Source organism: Podarcis filfolensis, assembly GCF_964270895.1.
Source record: "Podarcis filfolensis genome assembly, chromosome: 2".
Classification (NCBI taxonomy): domain Eukaryota; kingdom Metazoa; phylum Chordata; class Lepidosauria; order Squamata; family Lacertidae; genus Podarcis; species Podarcis filfolensis.
The window spans coordinates 112,069,719-112,089,228 of record NC_139605.1 but is presented as its reverse complement, the minus strand read 5'-3'; the positions used below and the strand labels follow the sequence as shown (position 1 = coordinate 112,089,228).

The 19,510-nt window shown below is 46.1% G+C and overlaps 1 protein-coding gene across 3 annotated transcripts in view; it reads left to right on the top strand.

Moving 5' to 3' along the window:
* ACVRL1 (activin A receptor like type 1) overlaps nucleotides 1–19,510 on the top strand; it is a 59,789-nt gene that overhangs the window by 8,878 nt on the left and 31,401 nt on the right. For all 3 annotated transcript variants that reach the window (XR_014544586.1, XR_014544587.1, XM_083599309.1), the window contains exons 2-4: nucleotides 12,984–13,067; nucleotides 15,291–15,512; nucleotides 18,439–18,659. Coding sequence is in view for 1 of the 3 variants with exons in the window: in XM_083599309.1 (XP_083455435.1) it covers nucleotides 12,989–13,067; nucleotides 15,291–15,512; nucleotides 18,439–18,659 (522 nt within the window). In the remaining 2 variants the exon portion in view is untranslated. The remainder of the gene's footprint in view (nucleotides 1–12,983; nucleotides 13,068–15,290; nucleotides 15,513–18,438; nucleotides 18,660–19,510) is intronic.

Here is a 19,510-nt window from a genome sequence, read left to right as displayed (position 1 = left end):
AGCGGGCCCCTGTAAGGCCATTGGATCAGATCAGTTTATTTGTACCTAGCCATCACAGCTTCTCAAAACAAAAGTTTAGCAGTGTAAAAGTAGCACAAGATGACATCAGGTTATTGAAGGCTTTTCTATTCCAGCAGGCATTTTAACGAAATTCTGGTTTTATAGTTTTATCTGGTTTTTATCTTTTTGTACCCTGCTTAGAGTTGATTATAATTAAGTGGCATATAAATTGTTCAGGTAAGTAAATAAAACATCAATAAAACTCAGACCTGAGCAAAACTATTGCAGTAAGCCCACAATTTGCATGCATTTAACTTGTGCGCATTTAGCTTTACGGGTGTGGCAAAAATTTGTAAAACAATTAAAAATAATAATAAAATAATAAAATGTTATTTATATCCCACCCTCCTCAGCCAAAGCCGGGCTCAGAGTGGCTAACAACAGTAAAATAAATACAACATTCTAAAATCATTTCTTTATAAAATTAATTCAAGTCAGATTAATGGCAACCATTGGGCTAGCGTTCTGTGAGGCTGTGCCCTGGCCAAAGGCCTGGTGGAACAGCTCTGTCTTGCAGGCCCTGCGGAAAGATGTCAAGTCCTGCAGGGCCCTAGTCTCTTGTGACAGAGCGTTCCACCAGATCGAAGCCACAGCCGAAAAAGCCCTGGCTCTGGTTGAGGCCAGCCTAACCTCTCTGTGGCCCGGGACCTCCAAGATGTTTTTGTTTGAAGACCGTAAGGTCCTCCGTGGGACATACCAGGAGAGGCGGTCCTGTAGGTACGAGGGTCCTAGGTCGTATAGGGCTTTAAAGGTTAAAACCAGCACCTTAAACCTGATCCTGTACTCCACCAGGAGCCAGTGCAGCTGGGTTGCATAACTCCATACCCTCCAACGTTTCTCAGATGAAAACATCCTAAGGAAAAGCGGGACATTCCAGGATCAACTCAGAAACCGGGACAGCTTCTGTAAATCTGGGACTGTCCCGGGAAAAATGGAGACATTTGGAGTGTCTGTAGAATTGTAAGTGCAAACACACATACACTCATCTCGCAACAGTGAATTATGAAAGTTCATTGTGCCGATTTCTGAGTTGTGTTGCTGTGCGGCCCAGACATGGGGAGCCTGATGTTGTTGAACTTGGATAAGCCACAGTCAGTATAGTCAAAGGCAAGGGATGATGGAAGTTGGAGCCAACAGCATCTGGAACACAGCTTTCCGCAACTCAAAAGGGTAAAAAATGTTCAGTGGTACCTCGGTTTACGAACTTAATCCTTTCTGGAAGTCCATTCTTAAACCGAAACTGTTCTTAAACCGAGGCGTGCTTTTCCTAATGAGGCCTCCCGCCACCGGTGCCCTTCCACCCTTTGGATTCTGTTCTTAGACTGAGGTAAAGTTCACAAACCAGGACGCTACTTCCAGTTTGGCGGAGTTCAAAAACCGAATAGTTTGTGAACAGTGCTGTTCTTAAACCGAGGTACCACTGTACTTTTAAAATGTGTGGTGAGATTTTCATGCATTTTGTAAAAAAAAATTAGGAAGCCGGCTGAAATGACAATACCTGTGAGGTAAACTTTATTTTTTTTCCAAAATTTTTTATTGATTTTCACAAACACACCAACAAATAAACAAACAAACATAAATCATAACCTTAAGACTAATCATGTTAACATTCTTAAGTGACTTCCTCATATCTCCCTAGTTGAATTTCAATGCATATCATTTTAACGGTTTTCCAAATCAAAATTCTTGTAATCTTGACTTGATCACTTAACATCTTTCTTTCTTATCAATTCAGCATTAAACATATTAATTCATCACATTACATATATAAATCAAGCCTATTTGGTACTTGCAAGCTTTTTCCAATTAATTTAACTAAATAATCATTAAATTTCTTCCATTCTTCCTGGTACTGCTCCTCGTTCTGGTCACGGACTCTTCCGGTCAGGTCGGCTAGCTCCAAAAAATCCATCATCTTCATCTGCCATACTTCCACAGTTGGTACTTCTTGCATTTTCCATTTCTTAGCTAGTAAAATTTGAGCAGCAGTTGTGACATACAAAAATAATTTAACATCTTTCTTGGGCAATTCTAAACCTGTTAACCTGTGAGGTAAACTCTAGGTGTCCTCTTACATTTTTAGGGCACTATGATACCACTTTAAACAGTTGTGTCTTCTTCTCCCCCAAAGAACTCTGGGAGCTGTAGTTTTATGGGTGCTGAAAATGGCTAGGAGGTCCCTGTTTCCCTCCCAGAGCTGTGGCTGGGATTTAATAATAAATCCCTCTTCACAGGAAACTCCGAGAGTTGTAGCGGAAGAGGGGCCTTCCAGCAACTCCCAGAATTGGTTGGGGGAAGCCATGACTGTTTAACGTGGCATCGTAGCACCTTAAAAGCATGGTGCGGATGTGACTTTAGGTTGCGAATCTGTCACCCAGTTGTGTACACTTCACTCCATCACAGGCACTCGGTTTTTAAAAATAGCCGGTCATTGCAGGGAGGACTGCACCCGTGGGAAATTCTCCAGCCCCTAACCTTGAAACAAGGCCAAATACTGTATCATCCTTGAAGTCACACACCCTGGATTTATTTTTTTAATTTAAAAAAGGAACCAAGTCATGAGTACTATTTTGGCCCTCAAAAAGCAGAACCGACAAATGCGTTTGAGGTTTCCGGCCACAGAATCGTACTTGGCGTTTATAGAGGCCTTTTCTTCTTATCATCTTCTCGGCAATCCTTACAAAGATCCTACAACGAGTATTATACTCGTGACATATTACAGATTGGGATGGGGGCAGAAGCAGCCAGCCCAGCAGCACGGGGGCAGGTCAGGGGCTGCATTGCTGGCTTGGTTTGCCAACACCGCACACCACTTCCGTTAATAATAAAATAATAATAATAATTTATTATTTATACCCCAGCCACTCTGGGTGGCTTCCAACAGAATATTAAAATACAATAATCTACTAAACATTAAAAGCTTCCCTAAACAGGGCTGCCGTCAGGTGTCTTCTAAAAGTCTGGTAGTTGTTTTTCTCTTTGACATCTGGTGGGAGGGCGTTCCACAGGGCGGGTGCCACTACCGAGAAGGCCCTCTGCCTGGTTCCCTGTAACTTGGCTTCTCTCAGCAAGGGAACCACCAGAAGGAAATATACTCGGAGTTGAGTGTGAATTTCATGCTCTTTATTCAGCTCATAGTAGCAATGAATGAAACTTTCCCCAAAACGTCTAGCTATATACAGCATACACATTATTTTCACAATGGGCCCCGTGTGATTGGCTAATTCCAGGCTGCTCCTATAGGCCAATCAGGTTGCGGATTCACCTTCTCCAGAAGTCTGATTGGCCTCTCCTGCATGCCAATCAGGTCGCTGATTCACTTCCACCTGGAGCTGGATTGGGTGGCTCCTGTGGACCAATCAGACTGCTGCATTCATATCCTATTGTTCTAGGATTCAGCTCAGTACATAACATGTAGCGTTCATTCTGATTTGTTTGTGGGGAGGTTATATGATGTTGTGTCGAGCACGTGTCATCCCACACTTTTTAGTGCATTTTCCCATCACTTTCCTTATAGCAAAATCTGGGCGTGGGTTTGGATATGTGCGGGGGTGGGGATTGTTTGTTACACAAGAGTGCCAAGTCAACTTTCATTGTGCCTTCCGAATTATCCACTATGTGGCTGAATCCCAACAGCGACAAAGGTACAAAGAGGAGGTCTTGTGAGTGTGGAAATTGGGATACGTTCCCGTAAGCAAGCTGGCAAGCAGGAAATGTGGCTTACGAGGAAACCTGCCAAATTCTGCCTGCGGTGGAGCAACTGTGCAATTGCTTCACCATGCGGCCGGCTCACAAGCCTCAAACCGCAATGACCGCTGCAGTTTTTCTGGTGTGTGGCTTCAGTGCACCCTGAAGGAGACCACATCAGCACATGCCAAATGTTAGCACCCGTTCCATTCCGCAGCAAAATCCTGCACTGGCAGCAAGTTCCGACTTGTATAATCAGTTCCACTTCCTGCTCAGCTTCATGTCATTTTAAGGGTTTTTAAATGTCAAAAACGATGACCGTACGATGAGCCCTGCTGAAGTGGAACAAGGGTCATTCTAGTCCAACATCCTGCGTCCCGTGCAATGGCCAACCAGATATCTCTGGAAAGCTCACAGGCAGGGCATGAGGGCAATAATAGCCCTCTCCTGCTTTTGTTCCCAACAACTGGCCTTCAGAGGCACACTGAATTGGGGGGTTTCATTTACCTGTCAGGGGCACGGGTGCATAGCTGTCAAGCGTCCCTTATTTGGCGGGAAAGTCCCTTGTCCCAGCGCCGTGTCCCACTGCTGTCCCTTATTGATGATGTCCCTTAAATTTCCCGGGTTTCAAAGGAAGCAGCTCCTCTCCCTCCCTCCCTGCCGGCCAGGGAGGAGGAAGGCTCCAACTGTGTTGCTTGGCTGCGTTGCTCACCCAATAAGGAGTCTAAGAACGACTGCGGGGTGGAGCTTGCATGCCTTGTGCCGATCAAATCGGCCGTGTTGCCTGGGGACTCGCCTTTGCTCAGCGCTTCCCAGCGGAGAGGTGACAGTGGTTTTCCTTGAGGCTTGAGGCTTCGCTTGACTGCTGGCTGGGCTTTCTGCCTTTGGCTCGGAGGGGCTCAGAAGTTGAACATACCTGTCTTCGGAAAATCCCTTATTTTGGCTGCTGATCCCTTATTTTCGAGGCTGCTAGTCCCTTATTTTCAAATCTGTAAGTTGACAGCTATGCACGGGTGGTGCTGTGGTCTAAACCACAGAGCCTAGGGCTTGCCAATCGGAAGGTCGGCGGTTCAAATCCCCGCGACGGGGTGAGCTCCTGTTGTTCGGTCCCAGCTCCTGCCCACCTAGCAGATCAAAAGCACGTCAAAGTGCAAGTAGATAAATAGGTACCGCTCCGGCGGGAAGGTAAACAGTGTTCCCGTGTGCTGCTCTGGTTCGCCAGAAGCGGCTTAGTCATGCTGGCCACATGACCCGGAAGCTGTCTGCAGACAAACACCAGCGCCCTTGGCCCATAGAGCGAGATGGGCATGCAACTCGAGAGTCATCCGCGACTGGAGCTAACGGTCAGGGGTACCTTTACCTTTACCTTTATTTACCTGTCATGACCAAGAAGAACCTTTGGTAGAGCTATACTCCATGCATTTGTCTAGTGACCAAAAATACAGGTATTTGGTTCCCATTAGCATGCAATAGATGACTGGGATTATGAGATAGATAGATAGATGATAGATGATGATAGATGATAGATAGATAGATAGATAGATAGATGATAGATTAGATAGATAGATAGATAGATGATAGATAGATAGATGATAGATAGATAGATGATTGATAGATGATTGATAGATAGATAGAAAGATAGATATAGATAGATAGATAGATGATAGATAGATAGATAGATAGATAGATGATAGATAGATGATAGATAGATAGATTAGATAGATAGATGATAGATAGATAGATAGATATAGATAGATAGATAGATAGATAGATAGATGATAGATAGATAGATGATAGATAGATAGATAGATGATAGATAGATAGATAGATGATAGATTAGATAGATAGATAGATAGATAGATATAGATAGATGATAGATAGATAGATAGATAGATAGATAGATGATATAGATAGATAGATAGATAGATAGATAGATAGATAGATAGATAGATAGATAGATATAGATGAGAGATAGATAGACCTTTAAAGTGATGCTTTGGCAATCCATTCAAAAGCTGTTAAGTGCACACGCATACACTATTATTATATTTGCTGTCATAGCTACGGGATCCTTTATCCCCTCCTGCAAGAACCGCCCATGCCAGGGCACGGAAATCCCACTTCCTGACTGCTGGAGAGTCTGCACAGTCCCCTTCCAGTGCGTTAGCCCTGAAGAGGCCCTGGACCTTGTTCTGGCAGCTTGTGGTCAACAGCATGCTTGTTAGTAGAACTTAGGATGATTAAGCAGATGTAATGAAAAAATAAATACATAACAGTAAGTTCTTTTAATTGGCAAATCCGAAGATCCAGTAAACATTCGCCCTTGTGGCTATATAAATAGAAATATTTATTTATTTAATGTCATAAAATTTATATACTGCTTGATAAAAGGGGCGGGGGAGAGAGAGATGCTGTATTCCTGTTATCCACTTGTACCAGATTGCTATTGCTCACCCTTCTGCCTCAGGGTGAATTTGCAGAAGTCAGTACCTGATATTGACAGGTTCTGAGCATCGCTTGATTTTACGCTAGGCAGCTCCCTGGCTGCACACAGATTGGTCCGGGAAAATTAACTTGAGACTGGATGAAGAGCTGGCACCAATTATTTGTGGACAGTACGCTACATAATGAGATATCTTTATTTTAACAATTATTCTTATTGATTTTTCAAGTTTTGATACATAATACGTAAGTGAGAACAAAACACATGAACTATATAGTAAGATACTGTAAGAATACAATGTGATTTCACCTTGTTTGGGACCAGAACTCATTCATTGGCTGCATCCACATAAAACGCTGGCCATAAATCATGGTCAGGGAACTTATTCTACACACAACCTACACACTGGGACGTGCAGGTCAGGCACTCCACACTTTACTCCTCCCTTTCTAGAGTGGGGAAACAAACTTAAGAGTGGCTGGCTGACTGCTACAAACCAGCACTCATTGGCTTATTTATCTCCAGATATAACACAAACGGAAGCCAAGGTTTGTTCTTGCTTTCCAGCTCACATGGCATGGTTGGAGGAATCGGATAGCAAGCGCTGGTTTGCACGTAATAGCAAGCCATCAGCTCCGTTATATGTTTCCCCACTCCAGAAAGGGTGGAGCAAAGTGAGGACTGCTCAAAGCGCAGACACAAGCACAGACAGACTGACTTCTCTAATGTTGGTTTATTGCCAGTGTTACAGCCAAGCTTGATGGTTGTCAGAATGTGCTGTGGCAATGCGTTTTGTGGGCCCATGTGCAGAGCTGGAGAAGCAATTCAGTTGTGTTTGCCTTTCAGTGAGAAACTACCCAATCTGTGCTTCTCGGATCAATATGCAAACCGAAACACAGCTATCATTCAAAGTCTGCATGTCTCCAAATTTCACAGTGAAGTTCTCTAGCCAACCAATAAATACAAAAATACATATATTGGGGGGAAATGTGTGTAAAATGCATATATGAGTGAAAATAACATACAAAAATGCCTTTTACGGGAAGTTGCTTTCAAAAACGTGTGTATTAGTCAAAACTGCGTACAAATATGTGGTTATTCAGAGAAATTCACATTGAAATACTAACCATTTTTCACCAGCAATTTTATCTTTAAAAAAATCACAAACTGCTGCAGGAAAGTGAGAAAATTGAATTTATGATTGGAAAAATGCGAAGCTTAAAGACTCCAAATGGACAGATTCTTCATCCCTACCCATATGTTATTTGCCACAAAATTTGTGGCGGTGAGTTGCCTCTGTAGCTTCCTTTGGCTTGACAGAGGGCAAAACAGTATGCACACAACTTTTCACCTTTCTCCTCCTCTGTACATGGGCTGTAAAAGAGATGCGGGTGGCGCTGTGGGTTAAACCACGGAGCCTAGGACTTGCTGATCAGAAGGTCGGCGGTTCGAATCCCCGCAACGGGGTGAGCTCCCGTTGCTCTGTCCCAGCTCCTGCCAACTTAGCAGTCTGAAAGCACGCTAGTGCAAGTAGATCAGGCATGTCCAAAGTCCATTTCAGGGGCCTAATCCGGCCTGCCAGCCGGTTTAATCCAGCCCCTGTGGCAGTTTATTTCCTGGGGTAAAAAACCTCCACAATTTCAACCCTAAAAAAAGGCTCAACAACTTTGGGGTAAAATCATAAAAAACTCAACTTCAGTCCTAAAAAAAGGATTTGGTTGGCCCTCACGGCCCTTCACTTCATCAAATCTTGCCCTCTTTGAAAAAAGTTTGGACACCACTGAAGTAGATAAATAGGTACCGCTGCGTCGGGAAGGTAAACGGCATTCCTGTGCGCTCTGGTTTCCATTATGGGGTAATGTTGTGCCAGAAGCGGCTTAGTCATGCCAGCTACATGACCTGGAAAGCTGTTTGTGGACAAACACTGGCTCTGAGAGCCAGTGTGGTGTAGTGGTTAAGAGCGGTAGTCTCGTAATCTGGGGAACCGGGTTCGGGTCTCCGCTCCTCCACATGCAGCTGCTGGGTGACCTTGGGCTAGTCACACTTCTTCTTTGAAGTCTCTCAGCTCCACTCACCTCACAGAGTGTTTGTTGTGGGGGAGGAAGGGAAAAGGAGATTGTTAGCCGCTTTGAGACTCCTTAGGGTAGTGATAAAGCGGGGTATCAAATCCAAACTCTTCTTCTCTTCTTCTTCTCCCTCGGCCTGAAAGCAAGATGAACGCCACAACCCTATAGTCGCCTTTGACTGGACTTAACTGCCCAGGGGTCCTTTACCTTTTTAAATGGGCTGCGATGGAGCCGATTTATACAAATGCTCGATCTGACGATTCCCTGGTCTCATCCAAGAAGGATCTGGAGAGCAGTAGACACAAGAAGGCGCCTCTTTGGCGCATCCTCTAGAGACTTCGATGCAGACAGTGTCTATGAGAACTAGAGATCAGGCCAGTTGTGAAATGACGAGGTCACAAGGTTCCCCATTTCGGACAGAAAAATCTGGGATTCAGCAGCTGGAGCAAAGGCAATGCTGAAGTGTTGTAGCTGTCGGGCTGTCCAAGAGGATGAAAATGAGCAGAAATTGAGAACAGAGTGGGAGGAAAGATGATAGACAGAAAATGTCTCTATTGAGCATCCAGTCTGATTTGTCAGCGGGGCAGTTGTACGACAATGAGTATTTATCCTGATTTATGTTTACATACATTCCCATTAATCATTTGTTCCTCCCACACTTTCCAGGCCGCAAAAAGACCAATTCTCTTTTAAAGTGCATTTGTTGTGCTGGGGAAACAGAGCCCTTTAATCCATAATTGCCTGTGCAAAGCTCTGGTATGCACCTGAATCTTGCAAAAAGAGTCACAGTCTGGAGCGATGGAGAAATGCATTCAAAGGTGTGGAATGAACTAATTGTTATGGAAGGCGTATAACTGTCCTGCTGCAAGAAGATCAAATGGATGCTCATGGTTGTATAGCCAGTGCTATTTTTTAAAGAAAAAGAGGTGCCAGAACTCACCATGAATGCCTCCCTTGTCCTCTTATAACATACCCTCCAACATTTCTCTTATAAAAATATGGATGGCCTAAGGCAGGCATGAGGGACGCGGGTGGTGCTGTGGGTTAAACCACAGAACCTAGGACTTGCTGATCAGAAGGTCGGCGGTTCGAATCCCCGCGACGGGTGAGCTCCCGTTGCTCAGTCCCTGCTCCTGCCAACCTAGCAGTTCAAAAGCATGTCAAAGTGCAAGTAGAAAAATAGGTATCACTCCGGCAGGAAGGTAAATGGCGTTTCCGTGCACTGCTCTGGTTCGCCAGAAGTGGCTTAGTCATGCTGGCCACATGACCCGGAAGCTGTACGCCGGCTCCATTGGCCAATAAAGCGAGATGAGTGCCATAACCCCAGAGTCGGTCACGACTGGACCTAATGGTCAGGGGTCCCTTTACCTTTACCTTTAAGGCAGGCATGAGCAAAGTCCATTTCCGGGGTCTAATATGGCCCGCTGGTTGGTTTAATCCAGCCCCTGTGACAGTTTATTTCCTGGGGTAAAATCCATAAAAATCTCCACAACTTCAACCCTAAAAGAAGGTCAGCAACCTCAATCCTAAAAAAAAGCTCAACAACTTTGTGGTTAAATCCCCCAAAACTCAACAACTTCAGTCCTAAAAATAGGTCAACAACTTTGGTCGGCCCTCATGCATGTTCACTTCATCAAATCTGGCCCTCTTTGAAAAAAGTTTGGACACCCCTGGCCTAAGGAAAAGCGGGACATTCTGGGATCAAATCAGAAACCAGGGCTGCTTTTGTAAATCTGGGACTGTCCCTGGAAAATAGGGACACTTGGAAGGTCTGGTATAATGGCAATGGTGCCCACCTGAGAGGTGCCGGAACTGTGTTCCTGCAAGTTCCGGCTGAAAAAAGCCCTGTGTATAACCTCCATTCAAACAAACCACAACACCGCATGCGGAATTGGACAAACTGACAGGAAGGATCCAAAACCAGCGAGACCAGAAGTTTACAGAAGACTGGAGTAAATTTACGGACTATCTGAAAAGTATTTGTGATGATCAGATGACGTTTGTAGGTTTGCAAGAAGTTCTGTGAGGAGTAATATTGGAAATATTGTAAAAATGGGAAAAGAGAGATGATATGTTAAAAGATTTAATGGCAATATTAAGTTAAGAAAGGCATAAGAAGTGATTAAGACGGAGGATTATCAGAGGTGCTGATGGAAGTCCAAATAAGAATGTATCTGTGATAAATTGTGAGGTATGTTTTATAATTTTGTAAGCTAAAAACCAATAAAATATAAAAAAACAACAAACAAACCACAACAAATGCTCAATCTAACCTCTGTATATGCTTTGGACAAGCAAATCAAGGTTCATGCTCAGTAAACAGGTTGTCTGGAGGAGCCCAAAGACTGAAATGGGGGGGGGCATTGTGCCAGAAAAGAGAGGGGAGGACCAGCTCTCGATACAGACTTCTGATTTGCAAGGAGCCAACATTCCCTCTGCACAGGATCTTGATCTTAGTCTTCCTTTCTGATATCACTATTTACAGGCCAATGTTCTCTGAGCTTTAGCCTCAACTTCCCCTCCACCGGCAAAAACAAAGCAAGCTGTTTCTGGGGGAGTTGCTATTCTTCCAAGGCTGGAGCCATGCAGCATATGCCTTTCTCTGATAGATCTTTGCAGACTGGTGGAACTCCCTTTGCTTGCATATCTCCCTTTCCACCCCCAAACATCAAGGACAGAATCTAAACAATCTTGATTCCTGTCCGGGCTGCAACGCCCTGGCTACACACTGGAATTCTTGAATAGCAGGAAGCTGAGTGGTGACTTGTTTATGCTAGGAATTTGTGGGCGACGCAGGACCAGAATGGTCTCAGACTCTCAGGACCCAAATTTTGCCTGTATTGACGAAGGGGAAGCTTGCAGGAATTAGAAGGGGCATGGGTGAGGTCAAGACTCCCATGGGTTTAGCTTGGCAAGAGTTTCTGTTTCACAAGGAAATGAACAAACAAGCAATCCGAAAAAACAAAACAGAAAAGCCCACCCAACCTCCTTCCCACTCTTGTCTCTTCAGTGGAGCAGCTGGAACATTTCTGGATTCCTGCAAAGAGTATTTTTATGTTAGTGATAAGCCTGCGACAAAACCCCTGAGTCCCTGAAATCAACAGCTGGCCTCAGCTCATGGAGACACAGAAGGGACAGCTTGGAGCACAGCCAGGCAGCGTAGCACGAAAAAGAATCCAATCGCACAACAGTGCAGGATGAACTCAGCATCCTTTGAGGCCAGATCTTTCCAAGAAACAAAATTAGAAACTCTTCTCTCCTTTAAAAACAACAAAAGTGAAAACCAGTACAGTGGTACCTGGAGTCAAATGGAATCCGTTCCGGAAGTCCATTCAACTTCCAAAACCAAGGTGCAGCTTCCGATTGGCTACAGGAAGCTCCTGCAGCCAATCAGAAGCCGTGGAAGCCCGGTCGGACGTTCGGGTTCCAAAGAACGTTCGCAAACCGGAACACCGGTTCGCGGCATTTGGGAGCCAAAACGTTCGACTTGCAAGGTGTTTGGGATCCAAGGTACGACTGTATACCCACAATTGCAGCTCAGAACATGTGGTGGGCAGGTTTTCTAAGTTAGCACACCATCATCTCCAGATAGGGTTTTATCATGAAGAGTCAGTGAATAGAAGACAGTGGCTGCTCAAAAGCCTGCCTTCTCTTTGCAGACCCACCTGCAGAATAGCTCCCTGCCCAACACCTTTGTGCTAAACCTGAACAGCAAGAAGTGCTGTTCTCATTTGGACAAGACATCCTGTTCTCTGAAGGGTGCCTTCTTGCCTCTGATAGTGACCTGATTCTGCTGGTTAACTATGCTGGCATCCTCTTGTCCCCCACAGCACTGCAGCCTGCCTTCAGCCAGCCTGCCCAAGATGGATCCCAGTCTTCCTTTTTCCTTCTTCCCAGAACACTCACTAAAAACTCTCTTTTTCTGTCACCTCACACCCAGTTAGCCTGGCAACCTTCCAAACTCCCAGTCTTTGTTCACACCTCAGGGCAAGGGGGAAGGAGAGTTCTATTGCATTGCTAGTGTGGCTCTCAAAGGCCCTGTATTGTTTTCTTAATGGTCCTAGCTTGGCCAGGTCATTTTGCATAGGCTTGCTCAGGAATTCCTCTGCACCTTGTCTTTCTCCTTTCATATCCCAAATAATCAAAATCCTACCATTTATTAATTTCTAGGATTTAAGGGGTACCACCCCCAAATCTATAAGTATGCAGTCGTACCTTGGAAGTCAAACAGAATCTGTTCCGGAAGTCCATTTGACTTGCAAAACGTTTGGAAACCAAAGCGCAGCTTCTGATTGGCTGCAGGAAGCTCCTGCAGCCAACTGGAAGCTGCGGAAGCCCCATCAGACGTTTGGCTACCAAAAATAGTTTGCAAACCAGAACAGTCATTTCTGGGTTTGCGGCATTCGGGAGCCAAAACGTTCGACTTGCAAGGTGTTTGGGATCCAAGGTACAACTGTATAACACTGTGGTCAGTGTTCCTCATCAGTTCAACAACACTCAACTTCACACACCAGGTCCTGAGAAATTAAGACTGTGGTCACCTCCCCTCCGTTCAGTTCCATGCCCCCAGATGTTCTAAGGCAGGCTCTTCTTGAATACATTTTAAAAATAGGTAAATGTATAAATCTCCGTGTAGCATATCTTTGGTGAGACAAATGCTGTTATCCTGTGTGTCTGAAATGTTCTTCCAGGATCCCCTTCCTTAACTCATTCTGCCCTTTTTGTAGAGACCATGCGGCAAAGAGCTATCGCTGGCCTTTTCGTGGCCATCATGAGCCTGCCAAGAAACATCGAGGCGGCTGGAGGAAAAGGTGAGTGGGAGACAGTTGTGTCAGGCAGAGTGGGGAGAGGCGGAGACTTTAGCACCGAGCCCCCTTGCCAAAATAGCTGTTTTGCCAAAGAGGCTGCTGTTCCTTAGAGACACTTAGCTTCAGAGGCAGTGAGCCGTTAGCCTGAGTAGCTGCAGCTGCTAAGGATACTCACCAAATCAGCATATTTTATATTCAAGATCCTGTCCTTATTTTCAACAGAGATATGTTGGAGAGTATGTAGTAGATGGTCTTGCAGTCTCACCTGGGGGGAAACTGATCACACCTAGACTTTCTGAGCTTTAGCAAGGGTGCTCTATCAAGTGCTTAGTCCTACTGTATGTACCACTTTGATTGTTCCTGCCTCCGGGACCTTTTAAACAGAATTCTGAGCATATCGTGGCTGTAGCGTTCTTTGGTTGGGCTAGGAATATGGACAGGGGCGTAAGAAGGGGGTGCAGTGGAGGCGACATGCCCCAGGTGCCATCCCGGGGGGGGCGACAAAATCCCCCCTGAGCAAATCGTGCCACCGCACTGCAGTCGGCCCCCCGCCAGGAGGATCACACCGCCTCACTGCGATCGGACCTTCCCCCTGGAGGATAGCGCCGCTGTGTCAGTCCAACAGGGCCCAGGCCGGAAAGCAGGCTAGGTCAGGCACAGGGTAACAGGCAGGTTCCAGCAAGCAGCAATGTTGAACGTGGGGCAGGGTCCGGCAGCCTTTTATCTCTGATGGGGTAACGGCCGGTTCTGATCCCCCAGGGACTCACCTCCCTGTCTCGCCCCGAAGGCGAGCACTCCTCCTGTGAGTACTCAGGCCTCTCCTTCTCTCAGACCTGAGTCTCTGCAGCTCGGGAGATGTCGGTGGGTTACTAGACCCCGGGGCCGCCTCAGCCTCCCCTGACCCAACTGGTAGTGGAGCAGCTATAAGTGATTGCCCAGCTGAAGGCAATGAGGTAATCCCCACATCTGGAGCCAGGGCAGGCTCAGGCCCCTGACTCGGCTCAGTTGGTGCTTGTTGCAGGGGAACCTGTGCAGACTGGGGCTCTTCAGAATCAGGCCCCAGACTCGGTTCAGATGCCGCCTGAGGCAGAGGATCCGGTGCGGACCAAGACTCCTCTGGTTCCGAGTCCGAGCCCGAGTCCCAGGCCATCAGACCCCCCCCCCCCGGGAGGATCACCCCACCCCACTACTCTGGGTACAGGAGCAGCTAGCTCCGCCACTGAGTATGGAGGCAGGATTGAACACATCTGTCAATTTACGTTGCTTCCAGTTTGTAATTTTTCCTGTCTAAAGTTTTCCACATTTCCACATCAGTCCCTCCCCCCCCCAAAAAAGGCTCACACATTATGGCTGCATAACTAGCAGCTTATTTCAAGTCAATCGTCATTAAATAAATAAATCATATTTCGTTTATAAACTTCCCTTGTACATTTTACATTTCTGTATCAGTTTGTGATTTTTAAATCGAAAGACCATAAGTATTTTAGCACAAATGTCTCCTAACAGATGCCTTTTTGAACTCAAGTTTTTCTGTTGTACACATTCTTGCAAGCAACCTTCCCTATGTATTTCATATTCCATTTTTACTAATGTGTATGCATTTTATGTGGGACGCAGGTGGCGCTGTGGGTTAAACCACAGAGCCTAGGACTTGCCGATCAGAAGGTCGGCGGTTCGAATCCCCGCGACGGGGTGAGCTCCTGTTGCTTGGTCCCTGCTCCTGCCAACCTAGCAGTTCAAAAGCACATCAAAGTGCAAGTAGATAAATAGGTGACGCTCCGGCGGGAAGGTAAACGGCATTTCCGTGCGCTGCTCTGGTTCGCCAGAAGCGGCTTAGTCCTGCTTGCCACATGACCTGGAAGCTGTATGCCAGCTCCCTCAGCCAATAAAGCGAGATGAGCACCGCAACCCCAGAGTTGGTCACGACTGGACCTAATGGTCAGGGGTCCCTTTACCTTTACCTTTAGGCATTTTATGCACACTTTCCCTGAATTTTCACATTTTTGTACACATAATTTGGCTGGGGAACGGCATCCCAAAATTCAGAGAAGTGTAGATTTCAAAGGCTAGCTGTCATTCAGTTTGCACGTCTTGTTTTGGAAAATACAAATCAGGTAGGTTTGTGGCAAAATCTGAACCATGTTTCTCCATCATCCTTACTGGGCAGGGAAGTATCAAAGGCTCAAACATCAGGGGGAAACGCTGTCTTTCTTTGTCTTCTTGCAGATCTGGTGAACTGTGTGTGTGAACATCCAAACTGTCTCAATAGCACTTGTACAGGGAAGCTGTGTTTTGTGAGCAAGCATCTGACCGAGGGGGTAATGATCCACAAGAAAGGATGCCTTCAATCCATGTCTGAGTTCTGCAGAGGCTCCCACACGACAAAAACTGCCATCATATGTTGCTCAACCGACATGTGTAATTTGAATCGCACCATCCAGTTACCAGGTACAGCTATGCTTTGCGTGGCGAGTTCCCGCCTCCCCCCAGTGGAAATAAAGACACGTGACACCATTATTAAGGCTAATAGGCTAAAATTGGCCACAACTTTATTGATTACAGGTTAAGAGCGGTATTGTCTTAGGCATTGGTCCTAATCTAATCAACTACCTGAAGGCCGGGAAGCGGGAGCCCTGCTGATGCACATCAACTAGGCACTCCCCCGGGGTCACCGCTCGGGGGTGTGCCTTGGACCCTGGCCTCCATAGGCTTTGGACGGGGCCACGCCCCCCCGGAGTCCTTTAGCGGACTACCCTTAAATAACCGGGGGAGGTGATGGCACTCCTCCCCCCAATCATCTACATAACAATACCCCGACCAATGCCTAACCGCCAAACCAGGAAAGTTGTGACGATTTGCTATGAGGTAGGCGAAGAAACCAAATGGCCGGTGCCAATTTGCCAAGTGGAAAAAAATCCTACCAGGCCCCTTAACGGTGACCAACCAAAGTCCATAGCAAGGTCAAAGGAGAAACCAAGAGGGTGGGTGGGTGGGTGGGAAATTCCCCAGCTGATCGGCGGCAAAGAGGTAGCTTCTCTGCCGCGCTTGCCTTAAATGCGGCAAACCACACACCCCAAGCCAGCCGATTGGCTGGCCAGGGGAATGACGTGGCAGAGGATTCCCCAGATCGCGCGGGGCTGGGAGCCAGCCTCCGCGCGAGTGTTGGGGGCGGGAGCCCGCAACACCACCTCCTCCCGAGGTCGGAAGTGACTTTCTCTTGCAGGGACCTAGCCTCGAGGATTATTATTAGCTCCCATAGGTAGGAGATCCCACAGGTAGTAGCTGGATTGCCATTTGATTGGAGTGAATGTCTGTCGCCCTTTGAAGGTGGGGAGCAGGGAAAAAACTTAAACACGTAGTAGAGTTTCCAAAAAATAGGCAAAGAGGCAATTGTACTTCGTCCAGCAGAACTTTACTGATACTGAAGGTAAATGAGCATAATGGTCACAAATCCAGTACATTGGCACGGTCCATAAAAATCTAGTTGCAGCAAAAAACAATAAAACTTATAAATTGATAATAAGATTTAACCTTAACACTAAGCATACAGAACAGAACACCAGAACAAAGAGGTAGAAAGTGAATGAGACCCATGCTTCTCCTGGTCTTACTATTATAGTCAGTACAACCTTGACCGAAACATAACAGAACCAATTTAAACCAGCTGTATACACCTTCCCAGAGAAATAACCAAAACATCAGAAACCTTCTTCCTGTTTCTCTCACATAGAAATTAACCTTCTAGAACAGTCCTAAACTAATCAGAATAGGAAAGATCTCTACATATCAGATCAATACTTTCTGTACTAGGTTGTAAGGAAGGGGAAGGTACATTTTACCACATGTGGTGGGATTACAAGATTATTTTTTTAAAAAAAGGGAAATTATATACAGGGTGAGTCTTTTAAAAGAGGCCCCATGGAACATGTGTACTCTGTATCCACGGGGCCTCTTTTAAAGGACTCACCCTGTACAATGAATAAAAAAAAATGTTTAAAATAACATTTGTTAAAAAACCAGAAGCTTTTTGCTTAGCTGTTTTAGGACAAGAATTGCTGAAAGAAAAATGGACATTATTTATGTATGCTACAACAGCAGCAAGAATTTTAATGGCACAAAACTAGAAGACCAGAAGGGACGCGGGTGGTGCTGTGGGTTAAACCACAGAGCCTAGGGCTTGCCAATCAGAAGGTCGGTGGTTTGAATCCCCGCGACAGCGTGAGCTCCCGTTGCTTGGTCCCAGCTCCTCCCAACCTAGCAGTTCAAAAGCATGTCAAAGTTCAAGTAGATAAATAGGTACCGCTCCAGCAGGAAGGTAAACGGCATTTCCGTGCGCTGCTCTGGTTTGCCAGAAGCGGCTTAGTCATGCTGGCCACATGACCTGGAAACTGTATGCCATCTCCCTCGGCCAATAAAGGAGATGAGCGTGCAACCCCAGAGTCTGCGACTGGACCTAATGGTCAGGGCTCCCTTTACCTTTACCTTTAGAAGACCGGAGAAGTACCATCAAAAGAACAATGGCAAGAAAAGTTGACGAACTATGCAGAGTTAGCAAAGTTAACAGACAAACTGCATGAAAAGGACAATAGTGATTTTGAAAAAGAATAGGAGCCCTTTACAATATACCGTATTTTTCGCCCTATAGGACGCACTTTTTCCCCTCCAAAAATGAAGGGGAAATGTGTGTGCATCCTATGGGGCGAATGCAGGCTTTCGCTGAAGCCTGGAGAGCGAGAGGGGTCGGTGCGCACCAACCCCTCTCGCTCTCCAGGCTTCAGGAAGCTCTGCACAACCCCTGGGAGACCGGCATGAAGCCGCGCTGGGCTCCTGAGGGTTGCACACAGCTGCCTGCATTCCGAAGCCTGGGGAGACCGGCGCAGCTCCCTAGGCTTGCGGATAGCAGGCTGTTCTGGGGGCTGGGGTCAGGGGAAGCTCGGGCTTCCCCCGCGCCAGCCCCGTGCCTGGGGGGGAAATAATTTTTTTTCTTTATTTCCCCCCCCCAAAAAAAAATACGGTATCTGCAGAAACAACAACAAAAATGGACTCATAGGCAGGATTTAAATAAACATTTACCATTTTATTTATAGAGGACAAGAAGTATAACAATATGATAACACAGTATTATATACAAACAGTAGAATGTATCATTTGATGTAATAAACCAGAAATGGAAGTCAACAGGGAGGGGGGAAATTGGAAAATGGATATTTTGTAGTGATATTGGATATTTGTTATGAGAAAAGAAAATCAATTTTAAAAATTATTTTGAAATAATACTTTCTGTACTAAGAAATGAAAAGTGACAATGCCAAGGGGACTCCTCACCATTAGAGAAGCGATAATAACCGAGTTAATTTCCTTTCTTTCCAACCAGGTGAAGAAAATCAGCCTGAAGAAGAGAGTCCTTCTCTTAAGAATCTTCTCCTGATGACCCTGGTCCCCCTCTTCGCTTTTCTGGTTCTCGCTGCGTTGGTGGGGCTGTCTGTATGGAAGGTGTTCCAGAGCCGGAAGACACGGATACGGTTGAGGTCCGATGATCTAGAGGACATGGATTTCATACTGAAGGCATCCACGCTTACTGACAGTACCTTAAAAGTAAGTGTTATGTACTGAAGTTCTCACCCTGGGCCAGCAAGGGGATACTGTGGAAAGTTATGCAAATAAGGGATCAAAGGTGACGTTCAGTGATTGGATAGTTTTAGAAAATTGTTACAGTTACATTGTACTGGAGCTCTATATAAGCAGGCTGGCTGAACCCTTCAGTTGAGTTCTGTCCTGGCCTGTGAATAAACAAGAGCTGTTTGAAGAATCGCTGTGTCGTCTGATATGTTCACCCACAACTTAACAGTACGTACAGTCATACCTCAGGTTACAGATGCTTCAGGTTGCGTTTTTTCAGGTTACGGACACTTCAAACCCCGGAAGTACCAGAACGGGTTACTTCCGGGTTTCGGCGGTCGCGCATGCGCAGAAGCGCTAAATCGCTCTTTGTGCATGCGCCGAATTGCAATCCGCGCGCGCACAGACGCCGCTGCAGGTTGCGAACATGCCTCCCGCACGGATCACGTTCGCAACCTGAGCGTCCACTGTAGTCACTACAGTGGTACCTCGGGTTAATAACTTAATTCGTTCTGGAGGTCCATTCTTAACCTGCAACTGTTCTTAACCTGAAGCACCACTTTAGCTAATGGGGCCTCCCACTGCCACCGTGCTGCCGTGCGATTTCTGTTCTCATCCTGAAGCAAAGGTCTTAACCCGAGGTACTATTTCTGGGTTAGCGGAGTCTGTAACCTGAAGCATCTGTAACCTGAAGCGTCTGTAACCCGAGGTACCACTGTAATAGCACCTCTGTCCCACCCAGGATTGGACTGCAAGCTCACTTGAAGTCCCTTGAGCTTCTGTGATCTCCCAGAATCTCGCTACACTGCTGGTGGTGGGCTGGTGAA